This window comes from Melanostigma gelatinosum (assembly GCF_949748355.1).
Source record: "Melanostigma gelatinosum genome assembly, chromosome: 18".
Lineage (NCBI taxonomy): Eukaryota > Metazoa > Chordata > Actinopteri > Perciformes > Zoarcidae > Melanostigma > Melanostigma gelatinosum.
This window is the reverse complement of record NC_136651.1, coordinates 10,219,656-10,238,610: the sequence shown is the minus strand read 5'-3', so window position 1 is coordinate 10,238,610 and position 18,955 is coordinate 10,219,656. Positions and strand designations below refer to the sequence as shown.

Genomic DNA, 18,955 nt, shown 5'->3' with positions numbered 1-18,955 from the left:
CCCTTTAGTGTTCTTTATGGGTGATGCATTCATTAGCAGATTATAGGATTTCTACAAACCTGTATTGATTATTCATCCATTGCTCTATTTCTGATAGCTTCGATAACATTATGATCAAATGGTCCACACGAGGGCACTGAAGTCCTATTTAGTGTAATATACTTTAGTACTTCAGTTGATTTGATTTATTAAGGTAGAGCTTCATCAAGTTTCTCCCAAAGAATATCTAGATCCTACAAATGAGCTGTTTTAAGTTTATTCCACCAAATGAATGCATTTTGAATTCACTGTAGTCAATTGTGGTCTACAAGCCACGTGATGGCACACTTTAAAACAAATGCACAGCAGCCTGGAGCTGGATGAAATGAAGGTGTTTTATAACTGAGAAATTACACATTAATGTAAAATTAAAGGGCATTAGAGGCTAAAATGTTCAAGAGTAGAAGTCAGGGGCTCGGCTGATCTGATGATGGCCACTCAGAAGTAAACAGTGACATCTACTGCTTGATCCAGGTATTACATGTTGACGTATCAGGAGTTACTATATTTGTACGGAATGTCAACACATGGATTATTGTAATGTTGGAAATACTGAGACAGGTACAGTGAACAAAAATGGGGGATTTTGTTTAAAATTGTGATCGCTTTTTTAGCGTGGTTTGTTGATTATTCAGCCAGTGGTTGGCTGATATGGAAATACTGGAGGAATCACGTAACAGCAATTTGATGATGTGACAAACAATGGTTCAATTACATTTGAGTATACAGTAAAGGATGTGGTGTTACCAAATACATTGTTCACAGTAATCTTTTACTGTGTTCGTTTTCATGTTGCATCTGAACCGATCCTTTTTTGAGAAATTCAAGCAGTGCAGCGGTGAAATGTCTCTGCTCTTGCTTTGAGTTTTTCTTGATCCAGATTAAAGCCAGCAGGGTGGGAAAACAATCACTTAGAATTGATTTGGGATTAAAGTTTTTGCAAATCAAAAGTAATTTTTCCTTCTTTCATTCCCGCTCCGTTGGAGTTGCTTTAAGTTAGTTTTTTGACCTTTTTTGCAAGTAAAGAATCCTGAGTTTGAACTTCACCCCGTCTCTTGTGGCGATTGAGTCCCGGATCTGCCCCTCGGCCTGACAGCAGATAATAGGTTAGTTTTGGCCAACAGACTCCATAATGCATCCATTAGAGTGCAACCCATTGAGTCCCCCTCTGCTGCAGCCCCATCACCAATGTTCATAGAACCTTTATATAGCCTGTCATCCTTCATCCATCCATCGTCAACCTCAGTTAACCTCAGGGAGAAAAGCACTGTCAGGCCCAAAGCCAAAATTAAGATAAAGTTTTTTTGTTTTGTTTTTGTTTAAACTGAAAGTGGATCAGTAAAATGTACAGTACGGTCAGTTTTAACGTGTGCATAACACCCGTTGATCTTTGATAAGATTCATGCACAGGTTAAATGACAACATTAAATATTGTGTTCACAAACAATAAGCGGAGCTTCCTGCATACTATGCCTGTGAAAGTGTGTAAAAGATGTAATTTAATGCTTGAATATCATTCAGCACAAGCATTCATCCAGGAGGAACCCCAGTGCTCACACACTCACATGGAACACAGACTCACAGCAGCACAAACTAACATTTCTCAAGCAAATGTAAGCGTATACCTTCCCCCTGGGGAAAATTGTTCTGATCAATATTTATCGAGGTCTTGCTGTACTTAAAGTTTAGGTGGTTGCTTGGTGTGGCGTCTAGAGTGCTGCTAGATCTGTTCGCTGTGTTTGGATAAGTTGCTACAGTATACCCTAACCCTAACCCTGTCACTAGCTGGGTTGCGAAGGTCTTCTGGAGGGTTAGAGTTGTACGTGATTGCTAAGTATTCCAGGTGGTAACCGGGAGTACTGCATGTGTGCTACTGTGTACTTTGTGTTTGCGGTCATAGTGCCAGTCATGTATAGTTCTAGTGGTAGAAGTAGTGCTAGTCGTGCATAGTTCTATAGTGCTAGTCGTGCATAGTTCTATAGTGCTAGTCGTGCATAGTTCTATAGTGCTAGTCGTGCATAGTTCTATAGTGCTAGTCGTGCATAGTTCTATAGTGCTAGTCGTGGCAGCAGTGATGGCGACACTTGTGATTTAGCGAAGTATATTCATTACCATGGCGAGAGACGCAACATCTAAATATTTGTCTCTGTCGCCCTCGAGCGGCCACACAAAGCAACGACAGAAATAATACGAGTGGCAATTATAAAATATATTAGGCTCTTTGCGTCATTAGTTTACCAAAAATACAAGTAATGTTCATCGATGAAAATATGGGTCTCACTGATGAAACGAAGAGGAGCGTTGAAGAAAATGTATCATAAAGAAGGCTAATTTGTATTTTGTCAGTATTTCACCCATGCAATGAACCATTCACAGGTTGGTATCATAATGCTTTTCTATTTTAAATATTTAAATATTATACGACTGAAGGATTTCAAAAAGGAGTGGATTTTCTGAAAATGTACAATAATAATAATACCTTATGGATGCTATTTAAAAAAAAAAAAAATACTGGATTACATTTAAGCTATCTATATAAGTGAACATTTGCCTTATCATATTGGTTTTTGTTTCTAAATATATATCTTGTGATAGAGCCTGCTGTGAATTAACTTTAGGCTGCTTGGCTGTAGTATTGCGGTGTCTCTTTAAAGGAAGGGGGAGTGTAGAAGAGGGACAGAGGAAAGAGATGAATAGAAGGCACCAGAACCACCTACCATGACCAAGTGCGCTGTAAATGTAGGACAGAAATTCGAGTGGAATACAAACGGATCATCAAGCGAGATATTCGAGGGAAAACCATGTTTGGATGTGCCTTATCTGACTCCAATCTTTTTAAATATGGTACCACATGCGATCATTGGAACACAGGAAAAGTATTTTTCCTCCCAAACATTTCTTGCATTTTGAAACGGAAAAGACGAGTGGCAGTAAAATACATCCCTGTGCTATCTTTCTCCGAGTGTCAATGGTAGGCATTGCATAATTCAACCTTATTCACCGGAGCCATTTGGTTCCTTCTCTTTGAGGAGAGGGGGACGCCAGAAAAAAAAAAAAAACCCGACTACATCCAGTAGCTGCCTTCTCGGTGGTGCCTGCAATTGTTTAGCAATGCCCTTTTCTCTCGTAGGAAGAACTTGCAGACAGTAGCGGGGGAACAAGCAGGGGAAGGATGCATTTAAAGCTGGATGTGTGCTGCATTCAGGGAGATTCGGCAATAATCGCAGCTCTAGCAGAAACAGCGAGTGCGGAGGGCCTGGGAAGCACCCAGCCCCACTATCTCCTCCTTTTCCTCCCCCCCTGCAGGACCATGCTTGCGTGAGGGATGAGCAGTGGTGTATAAAGTACTCAAAAGCTATACTTGAGTAAAAGTAAAGATACCTTACTGGAAAACTACTCAAGTAAAAGTAAAAAGTCACCTCTTAGAATACTACTTGAGTAAAAGTCTTAAAGTATCTGATATTTATTGTACTTAAGTACAAAAGTACTTAAGTATCAAAAGTAATTTTCTGATATTAAATGTACATCATAACCTGAACATTAAATGAACATCATAACCTGTTCATTGAAAGTAAAAGTACAAGTAAATGCTGTTAATAAAAAAGCAAAGGGTTAGAATTGTGAGAATTATGAAGTTTATTCTTTTAAGTGCTGTGGCACCATGACCAAGGATATGGAGCTGTGTTGAACATAATTGGGTTGGCTGTGATCCATCCAGGAGCAACAATGTTAAACATAATATATTGTACATAAGTATACTTTTGCATCTACTATGAACTTATCATCATAATTCTCCGTAAAGCAATATGACACTATGAAGGAGTTGTAACAGTGCGTTTATAAGTCTGCTCATTAGACTAGAGGATATAGAGGACAAATGCATAATATTATGTTCAGCAAAACATATCCACTTGATGCATCAGGTCAGTGGTTTGAGAAAGGACGCCTGCCTTGTAAACTCCTATGGGCCTGATTTGAATACAAAGGTTTTGCTCAAGCTGAATCTGCAATTGGGCGACTGCTACCATCATAACTCCATCTGATCATCCACAACATGACTCAAATATCAAAACATGATCAATACTAAAGTAACAACCCAGTCATTACTTGAAACTGAAACATGTCCTGTTCATCTTCAAAATAAGTTGGTTTTCAAAATTGCGAGAATTCCGTCTCGCTCATCATGGGCTGAAGACTAGTCCTGCGATGCTAAATATTCTTTCACAGGCCGCTGAGGCAGGTAGAGGTGTGTTCAGCGTCACAGACAGCTTGCACACAGCTGCGAAGAATTCCCCGAATGCTGCGCTCTCGCGGCTCCTGTCAATCCGTGTATATAGCTACAGCTAACGTTAGCCAACTAGTGCTGCACAACTGTCAACACTTCCTCAGCTCACTAACTCGCTAGCGATCCACTGGTGTTGGTCTTCGTCACCACCGTCGTTTGTTGCGGGAGTAGCAGGTGCTTCCATTTCTGCTTCCATCATGAAATCAGTCATCGTAGAGTGGAATTATACTCATGTAGTCGCCCGCTAGCTATAGCATGTAGCATCCTGGGAATCACTGGGAATCAAACACCGCGGCTTTGAGAGCACTTGTTTGCAATTGTGCATTAACGTGACTGACCAATGATTTAACTTGCTGCTAGGACCACTGATTCAACAAACCTGCTTGCTTGCAGTCTGTGTTCCACCACAGTCCCCGACGCTGCTCTCATGATTCATTTTGTTTCTAAAGATAGATTTGATTTTGTAGCGAGTAACGAAGGTTTCAGGGGAAATGTATCGGAGTAAAAGTATCAGTTTTCTTTGCAAAATGTAGTGAAGTAAAAGTAAAAGTAAACATAAATATAAGTAGTAAAGTAAAGTACAGATACCCAAAAAAACTACTTAAGTACAGTAACGAAGTATTTCTACTTCGTTACTATACACCACTGGGGATGAGGCTGTGCACAGGGACACCAGGCCAGAGCTGCGGCCTACTTCTCACAAGAGCCGGTCTCTCGACTGCAAGATCTGTGAACACATTGCCACCATCAAATCAGCATCTTTGGTACGCAGCTCCCTCTCTCTCTCTCCTTCTCTCTCTCTCTCTCTCCCTCTCCGTTTGCATGAAAAAAAAAAAAACCCCGCTGGTGCTCGCGCGTGTGTTAGTGTATGTGTGCGTGTATGCGTGCTGGCGGCGGGAGGAGAGAGGAGGGGTGGGGGGGTGGTCTGTGTTCTCAGCTGTACATCTGTAGTCATGGCAACCAGATCCTGTTAATGGATGTCATATTTTCCATCCTTAGCTTCCCTCTCTGCCTCTGCTTTTATGTGTGTGCATTGCATTTATATGTATTCCATTTAAATCTCTGCTCCGATGCCTATTACCAGCGCAATTGAGTTTTTGTCAGATTGGTGCATTTAAACATCTTCTCTCATGCCTGTCTCAAATAGTCCTCAGAATGAGCCTAGCGGTGGTTTTCTATGTTATAAATGTTACGTTTGGAGCTTTGATGATTTCATTCATGTTGCTTTCTAGTGTTAAGAGTTGACTCTGATCAAGAGTATGAATGGGATTAAACAGCAGAGCCTCTGTATATTGATGAACTTCAGCGCTTTTGTGTGACACTGATGCTGAAAGACATTGATACTGTCAACCCTAAAGGATTGTCAGATGTCTGTATTAACCCGTGCTAACTTCTTGGGTTATCGTGGATGTGTAGTAATCTGCAAACTGTTTACTTTCCAGTTTGCAGAATTGTTGTTTGCTCTACACTGTATGTGGTCTGTTTGTAGGCCATGGCCTCTGACTTACCAGCTGTCTGTCTTCCTTTATTCCGCCTGATTTCACCGCGGCAGTTTCTTCTCTCTGCCCGCTCCGTTTCTTTTACTTCCTGCTTCCTGTGTTCCTCTGTCTAGGTCATCAGGTAGATCCAGGAGCATGAGCAAGACTTTGAGCTGCGGGAGCAGATGTCTGGGTATAAGCGCATGCGGCGGCAGCACCAGAAGCAGCTGATCGCCCTGGAGAACAGGCTAAAGGCCGAGATGGATGAGCATAGGCTCCGGTTGCAGAAGGAATTAGAGACACATGCGAACAACACTTACATTGAGCTGGAAAGACTGGCCAAACGCCACTCTGCTCAAACAGACAAAGAGGTAAAGCCTTAACAGCAAGCACTAACGAATGATGAGAGATTTAATTCACTTCATACCAAACGTGTGTCTGTACAGGCATTTCTGACAGTTAAGAGATTGTTAAAGGCTGTTAATTTACTGTAAATACTTGAATGTCTGTTCACAGATGAAGTCAGTTGCAGCTGAAGAGAGGAGGATCCAGCAACAGATTGTTGCTCAGCAAAAAAGAGAGCTGACTGCTTTCTTAGAGAATCAAAAAAAGGAGTACAGGCTTTGCAAAGACAAGATCAAAGAAGTAAATATCACAAACAAATACAAAGCAAAGTTTATTGTCCCACACATTATATCATTTCAACATGCAACACATTTTCGTTTATTGGTGTTACAGGAGATGAGTGAAGACCCTGGTACACCCAAGGAGGAGAAGCAGGAGCGTCTGTCCAGGCACAAAGAAACAATACAGCGCTCTCAGGCGGAGGAGGAAGCTCATCTGTTGGCCCAGCAGAGGCTGGTCTACGACCGGAGCTGCAGGGCCCTCAAACGCCGGAGTCTGGTCAGGAAGCACGAGTTTGAACAGGAGCAACTGAGAGAGGTAATGTGAGCTACTCGCATCAAAGAACAAAATGTGTGAATAGACTGTGCAGACAAGCTCAAGATGAAATGCCACGGTTTAGGATATGACTATTGGTGTTTTCACAAGATGTTTGGACACAGGAATATTTTGTGCAATAATCTCAGTCGGTTCATTGTTTTCATTTAACTGGCTGAAAACAGCTAATTGTTTTCTTTATGAATCATTTGTTGATTGGTGTTTGATTACTTATCCACCATGTTATTTCTTCAAACTACTTTGACTAACTTTCCAAAAATCCAGTGATATTCAATTTACATTTTTGTATGACATGAAACAGAAAAGAAAAGCAAATCCTCACATTGGGAACCTGAAACCAACAACGATTTGGGATTATTTTGCAAAACTACATTTCCGCAGGGGCCAACAATGCGGTGAACATCACAGCAACCCACAACATGCAGATCAAAATGGCTCTTCAGTTTTGACTTTCGGAATTGTATTTTCTAACGCCGACAACAATAATGCAGATTTCTGCATTTTAACGCTGTGTTTTACAGCAAAAGTGGGCCACCATCACTCACATCATAAAAAATGAACACACTTTTATGAAATATAACATTCATCTAAAGGTAAATGGAGCGTAGGCACCAAATTACATGCAAAAATGATAGTGTGAGTTTTGCTAAGACCATTTCCTAATTGAAGTGATCAAAAGATGAGTTCCAGTCTGGGTGACTTACTACTTTGGGTAAACAACTTCTTTGGGAAATCGTTACTTATTTTAAGTTGGATCAAAGAAGACACTATCTCTATGAAATGAAATATCAGCTGAAGGACGAGGACCTAAAGTTGAATTTGCGCATGTTGTCATTCAAAAACGACATTACATCAAACTTGTTGTCCCAGGAGCTGAACAAGAAGAGGATCCAGAAGGAGATGGAACATGCCTTGATGATCCGGCAGGACGAGTCCACCCAGGACATGGAGCTCAGGCAGCTGCAGATGCTGCAGAAGCTGCGCATTGAACTCATGCGGCTGCAGCACCAGACAGAGCTGGAAAACCAGGAGGAGTACAACGGCCGGCGGCAGAGAGAACTACACAGGAAACACACTCTGGAGCAGCGGCAGCAGCCCAGAAACCTCAAGGTGCCTGAGACTTTCTCTTTCCAACTATGTGGTTATTTCGTGAGTTGATACCCAGAAAACGAGGTTTTAAAAGTTTGTGTACAAAAGGGACGAGACATGTTTCGACAGGAAGATTACATCGTGGGTTTGATATGAAAGCTCTGCAGGTACTGTACATCTGTCCCCTCTGCTGTTCTCCGCCTCTTACTTTTGATTTGTCTAAAATGTACCTTGTATTCTAAATTGCCCATCGCAAATATGTCGAAAAAAACCATTAGAATGTTGCCATGACAACTGCTTCTTCCAAAAACATTTCTGATATCTTTCACAAATTTAAATCTTCTCTCCCACTGTAGTCCAGTGACACTTTTTGTTGTTGTTTTAGCTTCAGTGTTGAGCAGTGAAAGCTCACTTTCTGTACGCAAACTAAAATGTTCAATGTCACTGCAAGAAAGAAAGAAATAAATCCATTGATTTCATTTTTTTCCACTTAATCCTTCAACTTAAATGATTAACGTGACATTGGCAGATGACATTAAATGCATGCAAGTTGTCTGGTTGTGAGTCAAATTAAGAGAGATATTGCAAGAGAGTCATATTCAAGTCAAAATGAACCAGTAACAACACTTACCTGTGTTTGGATGCCTTTTGTTTGTCTTTCTCTTTCAACCTTCTGGAGATGCTGGAGATGCAGATCAAGAAACAGTTCCAGGATACCTGCAAGGTGCAGAACAAGCAGTACAAAGCTCTTAGGAACCATCAGCTGGAGGTCTCTCCCAAAGGCGACCATAAGATTATCCTGAGGAGCCTAAAAGAGGAGCAGACGCGCAAGCTGGCCATACTGGCTGAGCAGTACGAGCACAGCATCAACGAGATGATGGCCTCACAAGCGGTACGAGGATCCTGAGGCATCTTGTCATGAATAGCAGAAGTGGGCCTCATTCATCCTTTGTATGCTGTATATTTATTTGTAGAAGACATTTTGCTCTTCACTTCAGACTAATAACGGTCACAACTCTGCGCATCGGCTATTTGCAAACCTCATCGCGCATATTTGAATTTTTAGAGCCCCAACATATTTGGCCTGTGGTTTTTGACAAACGAGGCCCAACCTATGCTTGTTGTTCATGTGTGTGTAACTACCTCTGTCTCGCTGGGTCTGTAGATGCGATTAGACGCAGAGCAGGAAATGGAGTGCCAGGCCCTGAAGCAGCAGCTGAAGCAAGAGATGGAGCTCCTGGACGCCTACCAGAGAAAAACCAAGTCACAGATGGAGACCCAATACGAGCGAGAGCAGCTGAAACTTGAGCAGAAGATCTCCATACGCAGAGCGCACCTTGAACAGAAGGTAGGTTTCAGATCAAAGCCGCTCTAAAATACTCTGAATTAATACAGCGTGACACCATTCTGTGTGAAGAAATGACCCCGAGATAGATACATGTCCAGAGAGAGACACCAGTTGAGAGCAGCAGCTTTGTTGGGAATCTTTTACAAATAAGTGCACTGATAGTGACCACAAACACAAATGTGTTGAGTGGTTCAGATACCTGGAAATGCAGGTTTGCAGCTGGGAAGGAAGTGGGGGGTTTCCCCTCCACCTCCTGATGGTTGGTTGGGATTGCACAGTTGGGGGCGATGTGTCACGTTGTCCTACCGGTGAAGCTCATCGCTGGCAGGTGACTCTAGAGCTCTGCAGCTTTCCTCAGGTCAACAGTCGAGTAAGTAAAAAGCGCTGCAATGCAGCTGAAGTAAATTGTTTGTTGTAAAAACTTTGCACATGTGGTGGTGCTCGAGGACAAGCCATGGGGTCGTTTAAAAGGTTGCAGGCGTTTTAAAACGATTAACATTTGTGTTATCTGCTTTGTTTACATTGGCTTTACTTCTTCATTGTTATGGAGTCCCACAGAACCCATCGCTGCTGTAAGATAGGAAAATCAAGTGTTTTGTTCAAATATTCTAAGCCATGCCGGTGATAGGGGCCCCGAGATGGCAGTGTTGATCGGTTGGTCCAGACTGCAAAATGAATAAACTATCGGATGGAGTGTGATGAAATTTGCTTCACAATATGTCTCCCTCAGGATAAGGGGGTCATCATCAGGTCAAAAATGTAACTTCTCCAACTGTAACTTAACTTTAACTTGTGCCTCCACTGTACATTGGGTTTAGGGCGAAATAGCAAAAGTTAGCATGTTGAGATACATTAAGATGTTGAACAAGGTAATCATTAAACCTGCTTAGCATCAGCATGTTGCACTCATAGAAGGTAAAAAAAATGGTCCAACAGTGATCGTAGAGGAATGTGTACAAAACGAAAAGGGTTCATCCACTAGAGAGCATTAGCAAGTATACTGTACAGGAAGACCCAACCACAAATGAGTTTCAGTTTACTATCACACACTGAACACAAAGAAAATCCTCACATTTGAGAGGCTTGACGAGGTAATGTCTAGCTAATAATAGTTGCAGAATAATTCCATGCTGATTGACTCTTTAACTGGTAGTTTCAGCTTTGATGTGGCTCTAAAGGAAAACCACCACTAACTGTAAGATGAATAATTATTTAGGAAACATCAATATCTACACTAAATGTTCTGTCACTCTGGCTAATAACTGGGCCGTCTTACTGTGAAAGTGTTGGAGTCACCGCGTCTCTAGCAGGGCAAACAACGAGATTAAAGTTAGAGTCCATGTAAGGAAATTACTACCATCGTGTTTTTTTTCGATTTCAGATTGAAGAGGAACTGGCTGCACTTCAGAAGGAACGCACCGAAAAGATCAAGCACTTGTTGGCGCGTCAGGACAGAGAAATTAACACTTTTGAGACAGAAAGTAGAAGCCTCGGCTTTGGAAGCCTGGAATCTCTGGACTTCCCCAAAGAAGACAACAGATGAAAGTGGATTTATCTTTAGAGGACAACATATCCGTGCCCTTTTTTTGCGTCCACTTGACGGTTTGTTACGTCCACGGTGACAAAGCTGGATAACTTTCTCTATTGCTTTTCTTCTCTCGTAGATGTTGCATCTTTGAGTCGAGGTGTTACCTGCAACGAGAACTTCTTTTGTGAAAGGAGGGGGGAAAGTGAAACAAAAGGAATCTACAACATGTCAATAAAAATCAAACCTAGTCAGTGTAACTCAAAAACTTGTGTGTTAAAAATAACAGACTCTTTCCTCCATGCCATTTCCTCCTTTTGGTATAAATTGAACAAATCAGGAAATTTTAGTAAAATTGGCACTTTGATATGTTTAAGTAGAAGCCCATCATGTTCGTATGATGCTTAATGTGTGTGTTACATGGAGGGACATTGTGGAATGTGAGCTGCGGACTCCCCCGCGGTGTTAAGCTGCTTTGTCTTTTTTTTTATTGGTTTCATTTGATTTTGTTCTATTTTATTTTATGCTCTGAATGTGAATATTACTGTATGGGGTCACTGGAAAAGTCAGTTTATTTTTTATTTTTATTTTTTTGTCATACTTCCATATTGTGCTTATGCATACAGTATACTGTGGTCCGCCACTTTTCTAGGCAACAGTTCTTACCCTTTCTTTTATTTGATATGTAGGGTCAATTGGCATTAGCTTGATCAATCTGTTTATCTTATCACAATTCAAGATCCCACTTGGTAAAACTGCTTATTATTGCATGCACTTTAAGGACAAATTCAGGTTGTGAAGTGAAGCATGAATCTGTCAGAGATTTTAGCTGTTTGTAAATAAAAGCATTTTTTTTGTTTTGTTTTGTTTTAAGCCTATGGATACTGGACATAAGCGCCATATTTGATATGATAATTTCACAAATGCCTTTATTTAAGTTGTGCCTGATGATTTTAGTTCCGTGTTTGTTATATCTATATTTTATTTCCTGAGGCCGGCACCATTTTGTTTTTTGGTTTCATCCAAACTTGTGAATCATTTAATGTTCACTAATCAAAGTTCTTGTAAAGGAAAATGGTGAGAATTGTGCTGTATAACTTTTGATATGAATATTTGTACATGAGAATATAGCTAGAACATACAGAGACACTGGTCTATTACTGATAACAGAGCTTAACGATACAGATTTTGCTTCGTTTTTTGTTTTACGATATAGAGATATGGTCAGACAATAGCTCAATATATGCTATGTCAAATCACTAGACTCTCAGATTGTATAAATGCTGGTGGATGGAACCACAGACTTCTTATATCAGTACCATGATCTTTAAGGGATCAATGGTTCTACAAAAGCAAACAACACGTGAGTCCAGATTGCATTTGAGTAATTAGTGTCTAATGATCAGATTTACATATTTCTTTTGCCATGTTCATTATGGTCATTGAACAGGTTGCACAATGTTTCCATTAATCCTGAATGGAAAGATAATTGTTTGGTGCTTAATTTCTAATACCACCTTTAGCCTTGTAGTTTTTTGTCTTGGAGAGACGATTGATTTTTACAAAATGTAAACGTGAAGCATTTTGAAACCCCCTCTGAGTCAAAACACTACTAAGTTTTTTAAACACTCATGACATATTTAGAGTACCCCATGCAGTGAAATCCTCGAAAAATGAAGTATATGTATGAAAAAATAAATACTATTTTATCACAGGTCAGCTTTTGAAACATCGTTTAATGTGGTGGTCTTGAATGCAACCCCGTTATGTTTGGCAGGTAATTCTTCCCCTGTTTTTCTTTTCTTTCCAGAGCCACAGCTTGTATTAATGTGTGGTCATGTTCCTCACAGGGCTGAGAGGTGGAAGACGCCCCCTGAATTATCAAAGTATTATAAATCGAGGAATATTATGACATTCTATTTCTGATGGCAATAGAACTTAAATGCTCTTGTTTTACACGTAGAAACCTAAAATACTGAATCTGTTTGACCAGAGTGTGTTCTGAAGTTGAATGGCGCCTCCTGATTTTTCAGCTTTTTACATTTTCACAAACTTTCTGAAATTTTATGAAAAAGTTTCTCATATGCAGTAAGGCCTTTTGTCTGGTCACATATAACTGAAGCCTTGCAGACAAATGGTTCCATAACGAAGTGCTATTGGGGTGCTTGAATAAGGTTTGCCTGAGCTTCAGAACAGTTATGAACCTTACAATTTGTGTGAATTCTAAGTTACTAGAAAGATGTATTTAGTTAGAATAAAGGGGACTTTCCTAAACAACCTTATCACCATTTCCTGTGCAGTTCAAAGACAAAATAAAAGAGATTCTGTTGAAAAAAAGAGTCTCAATCAACATCCTGCATCTTATGACAGTGCATTTCTCATGTTTGTGGTTGAATTTCCTTGTAATTCTCGCTTATTTTGACGAGGACTTCTCACTTTTGATTTTCTTTGGTGTGATGTGACGGCTGTGACCTACATTACGTCAAATGCTGTTTATTGTAATTTACTGTAAAATCTACAAACACACATGCATATCAAAGATAACTTGTGAAAACCAGAACCTTGAAATGGGAACAAGGGGTGAGAGGGAAGTTAGGCTGCCGAGCGCCCAGTGTTTTAGGCTTCCTTACATTTCAGGGTAAACTTGCTTGATTTAGGGTGTTGATTTGGGGGCTTTTTTGGGGCATGCCTCTAATGTAAACGCTGGGAGGAATGCGACTAGTTTCCTTGAACTGTCGACGTTTGCGGCACCATCTGCAGCCGTTGCCCACCTCACCACAACCCCTCTTGTATCCCCTGGGGCAACTGGAAAGCCCCGAGGATAGGCAGCAGAGTGGTTAGCCTTTACCTGCCGTAGTGCTGACAGTGTTGTGGTACGTCGAGTTCCCCCTGTCTTTTCTCAAGTAGTCAGTGGTTTGACAGAGTTGTGGCATCTAGTGTGCATGTCTGAAACAAAGACGATATTACCATGAGAAAAACATGGCAATCGGGTCAGCTCTTAGTGAGCCGTGTGCTGAACTCTCGTTAACCCTGCGATGCAGACAGCAGGCCAAACACATCATAGGGTGTCTCCAAGCGCAGATGATCATCATTTGTGGTGGTGACAAAGATGATATTAGACAAGACATGAAAAATCCAGTTTGTGTCATATTGACATTTGACATAATCCTCCTGGTCCCTCCTCACATACTGCTTAAACTAATCACTGCAGCGCCATCATATGTCACGATGATGTCATCCTCTGATAATGCGAGCCAGCGCGTCAGAAGCTTGAACTTGTGATGTGATGACACTGACATCTTGCCTACTTTTGCGATGCAGACCCTTCCTTTTTTACGTACTTGTAAAAGTTTCTGATTGAGAAATGCATTTCCTGTGACTTTGCCAGCTTCCTGCTTGAAAATACTGCTGCAAAAAGACACGCATGGTCCGAGGAGCAGTTGGAAATTGTTATGACACAATTCTACATCAAAATGAAGAGAAAGGTGGCGAAAACAGTTAATAAGAAAATTCTATCTCAGACTACTTCATCGGGATTATTTTCTATAAACTGTGTCAAAATGTATGCTGACCTCAGTGTTTGAATCACTTTTACGCATGCCTGACATGGTTTTCTAAATTCAGCGATTTAAATATATCACATTTATAGTATATTTTTCCATGCTCAAATAAAAAGGAAGTACCATTACATTACAGTCATTTAGCAGACGCTTTTATCCAAAGCTACTTACAATTCAGAGTCTATCACATTTCTACACCGTAGGCTCAGCCAAGGGAGCAATTTTGGGGTTAAGTGTCTTGCTCAAGGACACATCGACATGCGACTAGCAGAGCCGGAGCCAGGATTTGACACACCGACCCTCTGATTGAAAGACGGCCCTGCTATCCACTTAGCCACAGTCGCCCTGTACCATTAAAATAACTCTGTGCTACACTACATGGTCACTAATAATCATAATAATACCAATTAGACAACGTCCTGCGCGCTGTGACCAGACATGTTGAGACGTGACCAACATGTCTAATATAGAGGAAAGAGAAGAAAAAAAATGCACAACTGACATTCTGGGAAATTTGGTTGCCTCACAAGGTGCACGTCATTTCCTCCTGTGACAAATGTGTGGTTTCTGTCTTTTCAAAAAAAGTTTTAAAGGAGTGTGATTATGAGGAGTCCGTGCAATTCGCCTGTGATTCTGAGAGGAGAATGAATGGTCATGTAAAGAGTATGAGTTTTCAACAGTTTATGGAAAAAGCAACAAGTAAGTTTCATTACATCTACTTTTCTGTTAGAATATTTGAAACAATTGCATCTTTTCTTAGCATTGTGCACGCTACAGTGGTTACTTTCAGTGTTGTGAAACTGACTGAAAGTGTGAGATTTAACTGTTTCACCGTTTTTGAACATAGTTTTTTTTTAAAGGAGTGAATTAGTTTTTAAATTGGCCAATATTTAAAGAGACTGACAATGTTTATTGGCATCGAAACATACTTTAACTACAGTATATGGTTCTGTAAAATGTCTGAACCGGTAATATAGCAGACTTCTGGTGTCCTTTTCTTTCTTGGTGAATATATGCAAAGTGGAAAGTCTGTTGTAATCACCCCTGCCTTACACTTGTGGCTTTCGAATAAGGTTCCCCTCACCACTGGGATGTTGGATAACCTTAACTGACCAGTTCCTTTCTCTGCAGCGTTCCTCTCTCTCCTGCTGGTTATGGCGGTTGATTCATCAAGAACTGTGGCAGCAGGCGGAAACCAGCAGTGTGGGAATTCTCTGCTGCAGACTTTGAAGCTAACCAGACTGGTACAGAAGGAATCGGTCGACCTAATCAAAACATATGTGAGTGCAGACTTAAAAGTGCAGTGTCCTAATTTGCTGTGTTATATCCTCATCTGCTTGTTCAGTGCTCCGCCCTTTTACCTTCTTTTAGAACATAACATGCATGCTATTCATGGTCCTCCTGAAGACTTTGTGGCTGAATTAATATCTGATCTTTTTGTTTTGCAGAAAGCCTCTCAAGGAGAAATGTCAGAGCTCATCTGCAAGGTGTTTGTTAACAACGTCCCCGACCCCAACATCTCCGGCCTGGAGCCCTCAGAGAGGCTAATGAGCGTCTACACACATCTCCAAGACTTCTTCCCGCATCTCAAGCGGGTGTACGAGCAGCAGACGGACTTACAGTCACCCACGAGCCCGCTGCTGACGGACCTCAGCAGTGTCAACGCCAGCAGCAGGAACCTGGCTGCTCTCATAAACGACTTCTATCAGTGCCTCTTCCCAAACCTGCCTGTACCAGAGCCAGCAGGAGGGCCGACAACACTACCTCCACCTCAGAACGTCTTCCAGCAGAAGGTCTACGGCTGTGTGGTCCTGAAGACCTACAAGGAGTTGCTGTCAAATGTTTCTCGAGAACTGAGGACTCTAAAAAGCAAAGTTTGCAGGAGGAGGACACAAATGAACACACTTTTCTGAGGATGACCTAAGGCTGGTCAGTTTTCAACAACAGAATTAAAGACTTTAAAAGATAAGTGAGTATGAAGGTGGCTGGTACATCAGTGTAATTGAAGCCTATTTATAGTATTTAATAGTTATAATTTCATAATTTAACAATGATATTTATTTTCTTGTTTCCAATAAGAGGAATGCTGTTAAAAGATCAAGAGTGTGAAGGTATCTCTATGCAAGTTATGTATATTTAATTTGTCTTATATGTTGTGTAAAGTTATGTAAAGTGTATGTGAAGTTCTACTTCACTGGTGTATTATTATGATTATTAAAAGATACTTTGCAGCTGCACTTCTTTATGATCTTAGTCTTCATTTGTTACTGTCGTTACATTTTAGCAACATGGGAATTTCTGTTAAATGTTCATGCACGACACATGTTTTCTTATTTGCTGGACTCAATTTGAGTAACAATATATCTGCTTCTACACTTAAAAACACTTTAACTTTGTCGTAAAAGTGTAAGAAGTGATAAATACATTGTGTCATCTGGGCTGGCAGGATCATGTGCAGAGTAAGTCCATCAAGATGGGTTAAAAGAAAATCAGGAACCTTCTGAGACACGCTGACTGCGTGATATCAGCTCAGAATGACGCATGTGTTTAACACAAGGCAGTATCAGATAGGAAAGATTTCATGAAACTGGCGGGCTGTCTGGCCAGTCACAAGGTGTGTGTGTGTGTGTGTGTGTGTGTGTGTGTGTGTGTGGGGGGGGGGGGGGGGGGGGTCAGATAACTGAATGTGTTGTTTGCACACTTGCCTCCTCATATAGATGGAGACACAAGTGTGTGACGGGTGGGATGGGGAAAACAGGAGAAGTTATAAATTCTGCAGAAAACCCCTTCTTTTAAATAGATGAATAACAGACACTGCACACAAACCTTTCATCTATATATACACACATATATATAGCATGGATACCTAATATTTTAGTTGGAATGAAGTTATGCTTTACTGAACTTTCCTCAGATCACAAGTTCTCAGGAAAATGGAAGTAGATGGGGGATTCACTCTGGGTCATGAATCAAGTTCCTTGTTATAACTCTGCTTTATTTAACCACAGAGGGTACCTCAGGGCAACAATCACTCCTCAGTCATTTGAACTGCCCACTTAATGCTTTATAACACCACAGAAATCCATGCAGTATACCCCAGCAGGTACAGTATTTGTGATATGCAAAACACCTTAGACTAGTCACACGTCCTCCCTGTAAAACACTCTTATTTCCCCTGAATAACACCAGATACCTGCACAATTTCAACCCCAACACAGGCATTAAGGTGCAAACCCCAACAGAACTGGACCGGCCTGGAGAGTGAACCTAGGACCTGTTGTAGTGTCTGTCACCACAGATCCACCTGCCATCAATTTACAGCATGTCACTATTGAAATGTGTGGACTTCTGCACAACTGCAATACATTGTCTACATTTTCCAAGTTTCCATGGCCAAGAAAAAAATTATGTTTTTTTTTTAATGTGATCCTATTGAAACAAGAGATTAAAAACAAGTACAGTCAACTCACTCGATTCCACTTTTGTTAAAAGATTTACATTGTGTCACAATCAGGCTTTGCCTTGTGTGTTTTGTTGTAGCTCCTCACTTCCTTCACCTGTCCCTAATCAGTTCATTCAGTGCACCTGCCAGTCACACTCACCTCATCAGCACAACTCTCCTCACCTGTTCTAGTCACTATTTAAACCCCTGTCTTTCACTCACTGCCAGATCATTGTTTGTGTTGTCCTGTTCCCGGTTTCCCCGTCTGCCTGCCCTGCCTATTTTCCCACTGGATTTCTCCCCCCCCCCCCCTCGTCTCTTGTTTTTGCTTGGACTCCCTGTTGTGTAATTATTTCCTTTTTTTTGTGTGGAATAAAATGCCTTTTTTCACTTCACCTGACTGTCTGCGCCTGAGTCCTCACTATGCCCCGTGACACATTGCATATCCTTTAAATGTTGAATGTTAATCCCTTCGGATGGGAGGTAAAAGTGTTGAGGGTTACTAAAATACATCAGAATGTGTGCAAACCTTTATTACCAAACAAGGTGATTAAAACCTTTAACATGTCCTGCCACCTGAAGAAAATAAAACTTACAATTCAGTTGGTGGTGGTATCTTACCACAACAGTGGCACACTTGTTAGGGCTCATTAGAAATCCTCAAGAAAAACAATATTTGTACTCATTGTTCCTTGTAATTCAGCAAACTGTTAGTAACGGCCTTTTCAAATCGTGTGCAAAACACAGGTTTTTCTGGCAAGCAGCCGAAAGTCCCGAGCAGCTTTACTGCAGCAGTAACCGATCCACACTACACATTCACAAAAACCATTGAACTTCTATCTTGAACTATAAATGTCTATCATTACATTTGTCGGTGTCCATTCTCACTCAAAGTCGGTGGCAAAAGGATTTCCTGTATGCACTCAGAAATATGAACCACCATTACATAAATGTCTTACTTTATTGCAAAATATGGACATCTTTCTGAAGTAAAAGCCTCAACGATACAATGACACGGACTGTAAAAGTGAAACATCTAATCTTTCAATTAATGTGCACCTGTTGAACAATGACCAAGCATGTCGCATGTGTAAAAGCACTGCATTGACATGTTTACAATACGAAGCACGAAAAAAACAACTGTAGAAATGATGTAGAAATATCTTTAATGGATCAGCTGCAGGTTCATTTTCATTGAACATGCTTTACATGCTTTGACCCATGGAGGG

The 18,955-nt window shown here is 40.9% G+C and overlaps 2 protein-coding genes across 3 annotated transcripts; both read left to right on the top strand.

Annotated features, from left to right (window-relative positions):
* Positions 1–5,987: 5,987 nt before the first annotated feature.
* Positions 5,988–10,742, top strand: taok3b (TAO kinase 3b; the record flags this gene model as incomplete). The annotated part of the gene is made up of 7 exons (XM_079288804.1): positions 5,988–6,173; positions 6,319–6,447; positions 6,541–6,744; positions 7,633–7,872; positions 8,531–8,743; positions 9,017–9,199; positions 10,581–10,742. The coding sequence occupies 7 exons, from the start codon at positions 5,988–5,990 to the stop codon at positions 10,740–10,742; spliced, it is 1,317 nt and encodes a 438-aa protein (XP_079144930.1).
* Positions 10,743–14,924: 4,182 nt separating this feature from the next.
* On the top strand, positions 14,925–16,398 carry m17 (IL-6 subfamily cytokine M17). 2 transcript variants are annotated; one of them, XM_079289162.1, is made up of 3 exons: positions 14,925–14,983; positions 15,416–15,564; positions 15,733–16,398. In XM_079289162.1, exons 1-3 carry the CDS (start codon positions 14,929–14,931, stop codon positions 16,195–16,197), a joined length of 669 nt encoding a protein of 222 aa, XP_079145288.1. In that variant the 5' UTR covers positions 14,925–14,928; the 3' UTR covers positions 16,198–16,398. The 2 variants fall into 2 exon arrangements, with proteins under 2 accessions (XP_079145288.1, XP_079145287.1); XM_079289161.1 differs by having other exon boundaries at positions 15,416–16,398.
* Positions 16,399–18,955: the final 2,557 nt, after the last annotated feature.

What these genes read in the sequence shown, in the direction of transcription:
- m17 (XM_079289161.1), top strand. Translation starts at nt 14,929, where the DNA reads ATGAATGGTCATGTAAAGAGTATGAGTTTTCAACAGTTTATGGAAAAA. An exon ending in GTTTATGGAAAAAGCAACAA is followed by an intron (nt 14,984 to 15,415) that starts GTAAGTTTCATT and finishes CTTTCTCTGCAG; the next exon opens with CGTTCCTCTCTCTCCTGCTG.